At 43.1% G+C, this 10,626-nt stretch overlaps 1 protein-coding gene across 1 annotated transcript; it reads left to right on the top strand.

Moving 5' to 3' along the window:
- Nucleotides 1-574: 574 nt before the first annotated feature.
- Nucleotides 575-1,769, top strand: SP6 (Sp6 transcription factor). Its single transcript, XM_082273042.1, has one exon. It carries the CDS (start codon nt 576-578, stop codon nt 1,590-1,592), a length of 1,017 nt encoding a protein of 338 aa, XP_082129168.1. The 5' UTR covers nt 575; the 3' UTR covers nt 1,593-1,769.
- The last annotated feature ends 8,857 nt before the right edge of the window (nt 1,770-10,626 follow it).

The following is a 10,626-nucleotide window of genomic DNA, read 5'->3' as shown; positions in this document are numbered from 1 at the left end:
AATTCAAGAGCACACAAGAACCAAGTAGAGCTTATATTTTCAGGAGTGAAGAGAAGGATTCCAGTGTAAACACGACCAAAGAAAGGTGGTATGATTCTGCTACACACAGCAGCATATGAGGAACCTAAGGGTTCAAGATCACATGGACCCCCAGAGTTCACTTCTCTTTACCTTACTTCACAGCACATCACACTTTAGAAAAGTCAGCCCTCTTAGATTTTTTGGGGGGCATATGGGGTGAACGGAAACCCAATGAATTGAATTTGAGAAATTTAGCAAGGCATATACCCAAAAGTAGTTTTGTAGCATGTTGATTTTTACAGTGTGTGATCTAATAGAAAACTATGTACTTTGTAGAATTTAGTAAACAGAATATTCAACAAATTGTTCAGAAATCTTTTATTTCTATTAATATATCACTTATATAAAGAGATAAGACATATTAATGGTTTCATGTGAAAGAGAGAATAAAATACATTTTATAAAATGAGTAAGAGAATGTATTACTTGTACTTTTTTTTATAACTGTGTTTTCATTTTTACAGAGCACCCTTGGCTGCACAACCTTCTCTGCAATGCTGACTGCTGTATGTAGCTCTCTGGGAAACCAACCGTCAGAGGCTCCTGGATCTCCATCCGCCTCTGAAATCCCCTTAAAACCGTATACCATCAATTCAGAAGGTGATCCCAGTTTGCCTCTTCACGAAGACACTGCTCAAGACTCACCCTATTCCTCTGCTGAGCGCTATACATCGTTGTCCTCTGTACGACTGCCATATCAAACTTTTGCAGGACGAGACTCCTCAGAAACCACATCATTCACCAAATTTCTGCACCCACCACTTGAGATGTCTCACCCATATGAGTCCTGGATGAGACCTCCATCCCATGGGGGCCCTGGGGAGGAGAGTGGTGTTCCTTCATGGTGGGATCTTCATGCTGGATCCAGCTGGATGGATATGCAACCTAGCTCAGGAGGCTTTACAGCTCCTGCACCCCACCAAACCTCTTTAGGAGGATATGGCTCTGACCTTTGCATTCCCTCTACACATATGCTGACTACTGCACCCCATCTTATGGGAAATTTGGATGCAACAATGGAATCTCATGCTGCTGATCCCAATTCAGATGCTTCTCCTCGTCCAAAGGGTGCCAGGCGAGCAATGCCACGCAGTGCTGCTCAAGCTGCTTGCCGTTGCCCAAACTGCCAAGAGGCAGAACGAGTTGGCTCAAGTAATGATATAGCAAAGCGTAAAATTATGCATAACTGCCACATACCCGGCTGTGGAAAGGCATATGCCAAGACGTCTCATCTGAAAGCTCACTTGCGCTGGCACAGTGGAGATCGCCCCTTTGTCTGCAACTGGCTGTTCTGTGGGAAGAGATTCACTAGAAGTGATGAGCTACAAAGGCATCTACAGACCCATACTGGGGCAAAAAAATATCCTTGTCCTTCCTGTAGTCGTGTCTTCATGCGAAGTGATCATCTGACCAAGCACATGAAGACCCATGAAGGCGAAACCAGGGGAAACTCAGAGACAGCTGTCAAGACGAAGAGAGAGCCAGATGAGAGCAGTAGTAGCCATTCTTGAAGATATTTAGTAGGAGAGGGCTTTTCACCCCTGCAATAATATCCTCCACATTCAAGAAACAGTAGTGTGGAATAGGTCAGTGGTGCTCAACTTCAGCACTTAAGGACCCTATAGGGCACATAATAATTTGAACTGCTGTTACTTGTTAAGGCAGGCTTTACCATGTGTTACCGCAAAACACATGTGGGTACACAGTATGTGCATTGCTGTGTGCTGCATTTAATTTAAATGACAGCCCAAAAGGCATTTTAGTAACAAAAATGTGCATATGCACCACCAATTTTGTCAGAAATAGTGTAGATGCATTATCTTCATGCATTGAAGTGCATAGAGAGCCCTCTAAAAAATTAATGGGCTACCTTAACACAATGCGCCTGCATTGTTCATGAAACCACAAGCATACCCATACACAAAATAATGAATGAACCAAAAAAAGAGTTCATGTATTTTTAGTTTTTTTCAGACTTGTAGGTGCAAGAGTTGCAATTCTAACTAATGCAGTTGTGCCCTCACCTGATAGTGGGCAAAAATATGCACTGTTTAGTGTGCCGTGATTAGAGAAGTTGAGCACCACTGGATTAGGTTATTTTATGTATTAATTTATTTGTAGATAGACAATTGCCTCTAGCACATACTGTGGTGTAGTAATAGGGCAAGAAATGGGAAGATGGGCCAGTAAATGCAGAAGAGTCTGACTATAAAAGTAATGGACAATTGATTGTGGAAAAAGAGAATAAATAGCATTAAAGGTTATATCTGCTTGAAAGGGGTGTTTCATTGGTGGGTGATTGCTGTCAAATAAACAATGGCCTGCTTCTGTCTCTTTGGGATCCAAGCAGTGGAACTCATAGCTTGAAACTTTTGCAAAACCATCTCATCCATGAACAATTCTATTGTCTTATCTTTAAGCTAATCAAGGTAATCAAGTTCTCTCCCGTTGAATTCTCTAAATGTGAAAGGAGAATTCAGTTATGTGTCCTGACTATCTGGTGGGCAGTCAGGATTTCGGTGAGTCCTGGAGGCAGGGCTGCTGTTAGAAATCACGGGGCCCCGTACAGACTACCTGGCAGGGCCCCCCCTAGAAAATATTAAAGATATATTTAGCTAAAATTACAACAAAATCACTATTATCAGACACAAATATAACATAACTCCTGCTAAATCTAAAAAAAAACTATGTTAAATAAAAAAGAAGATGAGATGAGAAAAATATACAGGCTGGGCAGTTGGAGCTCAGTGATCAGAGAGACAGAGAGAGAGAAACAAAGTTACAATTCACAAATAAACTCCTGAGTAGACATAACATTAGAGCCAGTGCTGGGAGGGGGGCCCACACAAGGTAGGGGGATTAGTGAGGGACAACTGTCTCTTTCTCAACAGATAAAAGCTGATAGCAGGGAGAGGGACAGATCAGATTCAGGTGCTGGAGGAAGATTTCTGTATTTGTTGTCCATCACTAATCCCCCTCTCTGTGTGGGCCCCCCTGTGTGCTTGGGCCCCCTACAAGAGGGCTGGTGGTCCCCCCCTATCAGCGGTCCTGCCTGGAGGCATATTAGGAGCCAGCAGTGACTCCGTTGACCACTGTCCAGCCAGGCTTTGGCTGGTCTTGGCACAAAACTTGATATTAACACTGATATCTTAAAGTTATGAACCTGTAATGGAAAAGGATTACCTGAAAACAAGAGACCATCTAGAGTTCAACCATTTTCACAGATTATCCAATTTATTGCAAAGTCACAGCATGACAGAAGCGTGTAGTGTTTCAGGGTGTGGCTCTTTCTCAGTTATGTCTAATAAAGGGACACGCCCTAAAACTTATTTCTGTTATGTCTTGACTTTAACGAGTCTCACCGAAGAAAGGTGTGTATGGGGAGGGGGTTGGTATAGGGTGCCCTACTATAGTTTGGAGATCAAGTGATTCAGGATATACAGTAGAAATGAAGTCCTGAAGACTCATATATTGCATTTTTGTGTTCTTGCTTGCACACATTAAAGTTCACTATTTTATACTTATCAAGGTTTTCTGCTGTTGTAATAGGATTTAGGATTACATTTGCATATTTATGGTCATTCATAAGTTTTTGTTGAATATGGACAAGGTTTTTTTTTGTGGTTGTCAACATAGTACCAGGTTAGCACCTTCACTCAAATTTAAATGAATAAACACCTGCTGGCCCCATATTTCATAAATTGTTTTATGTATATCCTGAAATCAGTGATCAAAATGTAATAGTTGTCCATCACTTCTGGGAGTGTCAGATGCTTAAGATGGCCATAGACCAGGGATCCTCAAACTACGTTGAGGAACTACACAACCCATGAGGCATTGTAAAACTCTGACATTCACAGACATGACTAGGCATGATGAGAATTGTAGTTCCTGAACAACTGGAGGGCCATAGTTTGAAGACCCCTGCCATAGACAGTTAATTTCCTCCATCCAAACAATGTGTAATGGACACCTATGGACGATGTGTAAAGGAATCTCCCTTGCCGGGACATTGTATTCTGACAGTAAAACCTGCCATTGTCAAAATACACCAGTTAGTGGCTGCAGCTGCTGATTAACCACTTTACCGCTGCTCACTGAGCCTCTACTGCAGCAAAGTGACCTACGTCGCCAGACACTCCCCTCTCTCGGTGGCGCGCACGCGCCGCAGGAGGCTCGCTCCCGCTGTATTCAGTTCACAGCGGGAGTCGGGCCAGGGGAGGAGCAGCGGCGATCGCCGCTGCTCTTCCCCGATCATCGGGGAATCGAGTCTGGAGATCTGCCCGCTTGTGTAAACAAAGCGGGCGGATCTCCTAAGTGACAGGCAGGGTCAGATTGCAGGGTTAAGCATAGCTGAACCTGCGATCTGTCCCTGTGTCACTCAGTCACCTCCCCCCACACATGTCAGTAAGCACCAGGCATACATTAACCCCTCCCTCCCCAATAAAATTAACCCCTTCCCTGCCAGTGTCATTTTTACAGTAACAGTGCATATATATAGCACTGATTACTGTAGTAATGTCACTGGTACCCCAAAAGTGTCAAAAATGTCAGTCAAGGGTCCGATCTGTCCGCCGCAATGTCGCAGTCCCGCAAAAAAAAATCGCAGATCACCGTAAAAAAAACACACCAAAAAACAACAGAAATCTTTCCCTTAGTTAGTAAACGCAATAACTTTTGCGCAAACCAATCAAAATACGCTTATTGCGATTTTTATTTACCAAAAATATGTAGCAGAAAACAAATTGGCCAAAAATGATAAAAAATTTAGATTTTTACATTTTGTTGGGGGGGGAACTTCATATAAAAAAAATTTGAAAAATATTGTTATTTTTTCAAAATTGTCGCTCTTTTTTGTTTATAGTGCAAAAAGTAAAAATTGCACATGTGATCAAATACCAGCAAAAGAAAGCTCTGTTTGTGGGAAAAAAAGGATGTAAATTTCGTTTGGGTACAGCGTTGCATGACCGCGCAATTGTCAGTTAAAGTCGCACAGTGCCGAATCGCAAAAAGTGGCCTGGACGTAAGACAGCAAAATCCTCCGGTGGTAAAGTGGTTAACAAGAGGTTTCCAGCATGTCCCTTTGAGAGGACGGAAGGCTACACGTTGATAACAATTTCTAACTGTGTGTGTAGTTTTCTTTCAGGAAAGGTAATTTGTTCCAAAATCAAATGTTAAAAGCAAACTAAATTTTAGAGTACTTTCGAATGAAATTCTTCCAATCATCTAATGTACTGAGAAACATCTGACAAATTTTCAGGTGAATGTTTGTATGAACATGTCTTGTGTATGTTTCTGTCAAAAAATCTACTAATGTATGGCCAGCATTAGCCTTAGTAACTATCAGTACCAGAAGCACCCACCTGGCAAGCAAAATCTCAGGATTTAAGTGTATCGAAACCCAAAAACAAAAATGTAATACACACCCACCATCCACTTTATTAGGTACACCCTGCTAGTACCGGGTTGGACCCCTTTTTGCCTTCAGAACTGCCTTAAATCTTTGTGGCATAGATTCTACAAGGTGTTGGAAACATTCCTCTGGGATTTGGTCCATAGTGACATGATAGCATCACGCAGTTGCTGCAGATTTGTTGACTGCACATCCATGATGCGACTCTCCAGTTCCTCCACATCCCAAAGGTTCTCTATTGGAATGAGATGTGGTGAGTGTGGAGGCCATTGGAGTGCAGTGACCTCATTGTCATGGTGAAGAAACCAGTGGTGAGAGGATTTGATCTTTGTGACATGGTGCATTATCCTGCTGGAAGGAGCCATCAGAAGATGGGTACACTGTAGTCATAAAGGGATGGACATGGTCAGCAACAATACTCAGGTAGGCCGTGGGGTATAAACGATGCTCAACTGGTACTAAGGGGCCCAAAGTGTGCCAAGAAAATATCCCCACACCATTTCACTACCACCAGCCTGAACCATTGATACAAGGCAGGGTGGATCCATGCTTTCATGGTGTTTATGCCAAATTCTGACCCTACCATCTGAATGTCACAGCTGAAATAGAGACTCATCAGACCAGGCAGAATTTTTCCAATCTTCTATTGTCCAATTTTGGTGAGCTTGTGCGAATTGTAGCCGCAGTTTCCTGTTCTTAGCTGACAGGAGTGCCTATCTGCTTCAAGGTGTAATGTGCAGTGCATTCGGAGATGGTATTCTGCATACCTTGGTTGTGATGAGTAGTTATTTGAGTTACTGTTGCCTATCCTCTTGAACCAGTCTGCACATTCTCCTCTGACCTCTGACATCAACAAGGCATTTTCGTCCACACAACTGCCACTCACTGGATATTTTCTCTTTTCCTGACCATTCTCTGTAAATGAAATGATAATGCACCACTCACGCCACTGGGGTATGTGCTATTACTAATATAGGGGGGTAAGCAGCTTATTTCAGAAATACCCCTAGGGGTAAGTATGAAGATGAATGAATATATAAACAGCGCTAAATCCTCTTACTTGGTGTCACTATGCCCAAATATTAGTTATATGTATCGTCCAATAAGTATCTGTGCAAAAAATATCTGTGCAAAAAATATATTAACTTTAGAATAATTATTAATTAAAGTGCTTCTGATAGTGATAACAACCAAAGTCAATTAGTGCTTAACTATGTGCAGTATAACAAGTACAAAAAATGCCAATATATAAAGTGCAATGTGTGCCAACGAATAAGGTGCTTACATATTATAGCATTTGAGTTCTTAGGTGGTTTGAAATTATATTCCGTAACAATAAAAACTTAGTACAGTGCAGGAAATAGTGCAAAAAAGTGTGAATCCTTTATATGAAGGCTGGATCAGCTGGATCAAGTGGTTGTACATGCACATTAACAATGGTGGTGTTACCCACCACTTCACCGCCAACAAATTGTGGTAAGGTAGCGCACTTACCAGATGGTGTTGATCCTGGCTGGCATACGCCAGCAAAGGATCACTTTAGGCTTTAGGGTCTCCTCTCACTGGCAATTCAGAGCTCCGAGGGATGGATGGATATCCTTATGCTCAGTGGTGGGATTCAAAAATTTTAGTAACCAGTTCCGACTTTCAACCATGGTTTAATATTTTTTTCTTTAATGTCAAACAAAAAAACGATCGCGGGTGTCAGGCGGCCATCGTCGCCAGCTTCCCCGCTGACGGGGGTGGGAGAGCACCTCCGGCGGGGCACGCTCGTCCCCTATGTCCTCCCAAGCGAGCGGTTCGCCTGGGAGAGCCGACCTGCCGCTGTATATACATGGCGGCTGGTCGGCAAGTGGTTAAGGGTCAAAGAGGCCTAAGTATTTAAAAATGATGCCGCTTTGTAAAACATTTACCTTGATTCCTATACCATGTGTGTTACACTTCCCAGGTTTTAGGAACAAATCCTCCTGAAGAGCGAACACATTAGCAGCGCTATTAATGTGTTCGCTCTTTAGGAGGATTTGTTCCTGACACCTGGGAAGTGTGTGTAATGTAACACACATGGAGTCTCTGTTGCCTATCTATCTTTTCACTCCTTTTGAATAAAAAAAATTACGGTCAGACAGTTAGTGACTCAGTCATACCTGTGTAGGCTGAAGAGTAAAGAACATTGGGCCCCTCCAGAATCCTCAGTGTTTCCACAGTGGAAGTAGTAGTCCTCCTCACGTGCTGCACGCTGCGCAGCTGCAGACAGTGGCACAGTGCAAACGGCGCTGAATCTGGGTGGATGGAGGCAGAGCCAAATTGCAGTAGGCGGGGAGGTGGCGGCGCGGAGGAGAAAGGATGGAGTGACCGTGACGTCACTGGTTGCTAGATGCCAAGCGGCTCTAGCAACCAGCTCTGTGTGTATGTGCTCCGGCCTGCCCCCCCGTAGCAGAGAGAGAGCACCGCGGAGATAGGAGAGAGCCTGCAGTCAGATAACTCAGATTGGATGTGGAAGATGATAGTCAGCGGTTCGCCGAACTCAGAAAAGTTTAGTAACAGGTTCTGTGGAACCGGGGCGAACCGGCTGAATCCCACCACTGCTTATGCTTCACCTATTTGCACTCGTAGGGAGAAAAATGAAGAGGGCTCCTCATAGTGCCGTATGTTTAAAAGCATTCCATCTTTATTAAAAAGGTTTCTTCAAGAATAAAAAATTCTACGCATACACAATAAAAATATATTGTTAAAAAGAAAGAAGAAAAATCTGGTGCCCTTGCTGAACTCCCGTACGGACCCAATACCTTGCGCTAGTCCGTTGAGTATATCACGGGAGCCGCGCCATTCCTGGAAGTAGGGTGGTTGGTAAAGGTTCACAGCGGGGGCCCAGAGGGAGGCAGCGTGCGTTGCAGCTTGACGCGTTTCATCACTGGAATGACGTCATCGGAAGCTGCGATTCTGTTGTTTCTGTTACTACTTAAGCAGTGTTACCTGGAGATAGGGTTTAATTTGTTAGTCACTTATGTAAAGTCCATCCAAATCCACTGGTTCATCTAACACTACCCTCTCCACAGGGTGACAGTGCTGCTGACCAAGGGTGGCTTCATTGCTCCCCCATAGATAGAGTGGAGTAGTAAGTGTAGCCACCCCAATAAAGGAAGTGTGATACTGGCTGGATCATCAAGTGAAAATAAAGGAAAAAAAGAAAACAAATGGATAAACACTAGATTTGTTTTCTTTAGATTTACCAAAACCATATAATGAGGTCAAACTTAAACACTTTCAATTAGCATGCAATCAGTCAGGCCCTTACACGACATAGCTGAAGGTAAATCTAAAGGAAATCGAAAAACAAAAGTTGTATAGTGTATATCCAGCTTGACACTATGACATCACACAGAAAGTAGGCAAGGTGTTGGTAAACAAATGTTATAAAGCAATGCAATAAAACAGTGCATAAATCAATGAACAGGTTTAAAGATCATGTACTAGATACATGAGCACTGACCTATAAGATGGCAAAACCTTTAGACCCCGTTCACACTGGGGCGACCTGTCAGGCGACCTGGTCGCCTGACCGGTCGCCGTAGGTCGCCTGCCATAGAGAAGCTGTGGACCCGTTCTAATAGGAGCGACACAAGTCATTCCGACTTAGAAAAAGGGTCCGGAGCTTCTTTGCGGCGACCGTCATAGACTTCAATGTTATGAGGTCGCCCCGGGAAGTCGGATCGCCCCAGTGTGAACGGGGCCTTAACTTTTGCAATGTTAAACCAAATTATATGGTACAAACAGGATTAAAGTAGTATCCTCAACCATGCATACAGCTCCAATAGGGGGGTGGGTGTATGCGTTTGTGACAAACAGACACTGACCAGGTGGATGGAGGAATCCCCCTGCCAGGACATTGTATACTATCGACTTCTGTCAGACAGGGATAGCCAAATACTCATCAAAATTTGGCTACTCTCTACCGAACTGGCCAAATTGCAATCCATCTATGGTCAGCATTAAAGTGTTACTAAACCCACAAAAGTAAGTCTATATATGCAGTAGAGCAGGGATATGCAAACTACGGCCCTCCAGATGTTGCAGAACTACAAGTCCCAAGAAGCATAGCAAGACTCTGGCAGACACAAGCATGACACCCAGAGAGAGAGGCATGATGGGACTTGTAGATTTGCAACAGCTGGAGGGCCACAGTTTGCATATACCTGCAGTAAAGCATGCTTGTTATACTCACTGTGGAAACGAAGGGGTTAACCTTTCGCATTGTGTAAAAAGGCTGTTTGATCCTGTCTTCTCTGATCCTCCCCTACTTTTACTGTCCCCAATCCATGTGCTGATAGAACAGAGCCCTAGGAGGCACTCTGCACATGCTCAGTTTGGTGTGTATTGCTAGAGAGTTTTTTTTTTTGGGAGAGTGCATGTGATCAGCACAGGGCCAATCAGCACTGTTCAGACAGAGGATCAGGGGTCATGCGGAATCATAGGACAGTCAGAGGAGAATGAAAATCGTAACCACTTTAAGACCGGAAGGATTTGCCCCCTTAATGACCAGGCCATATTTTGCGATTTGGCACTGTTTTAATTTAACGGACAATTGCACGGTCGTACGACACTGTACCTAAATAAAATTGACGTCCTTTTTTTCCCACAAACAGAGCTTTCTTTTGGTGGTATTTGATCACCTCTGCGGTTTTATTTTTGCGCTATAAACAAAAAAAGTAACAATTTTGAAAAAAAAAAACAATATTTTTCACATTCTGCTATATAACATTCCCCCCCCCAAAAAATTTAAAAATCTAAATTTTTTAACATTTTAGGCCAATTTGTTTTCTGCTACATATTTTTGGTAAAAAAAACTGCAATAAGCGTAGTTTGATTGGTGTGCGCAAAAGTTATTGCGTCTACTAACTACGGGAAAGATTTATGTCATTTTTACTGTTCTTTTCTTACTAGTAATGGCGGCGATCTGCAATTTTTTTGCACAACTTTGACATTGCGGCGGACAGATCGGAACCCTAACTGACATTTTTTACACTTTTGGGGGGACCAGTGACATTACTACAGTAATCAGTGCTAAAAAATATGCACTGTTACTGTAAAAATGACACTGGCAGGGAAGGGGTTAACACTGGGTGATCAAGGGG

This window comes from Pelophylax lessonae (assembly GCF_965119305.1).
Source record: "Pelophylax lessonae genome assembly, chromosome: 11".
NCBI classification, from domain to species: Eukaryota; Metazoa; Chordata; class Amphibia; order Anura; family Ranidae; genus Pelophylax; species Pelophylax lessonae.
Note: the sequence above shows the minus strand (reverse complement) of the source record. Positions and strands in the feature narration are given on the sequence as shown.

Bases quoted from the DNA above. Each gene is read 5' to 3' on its own strand.
- SP6 (XM_082273042.1), top strand. From the start codon at position 576: ATGCTGACTGCTGTATGTAGCTCTCTGGGAAACCAACCGTCAGAGGCT.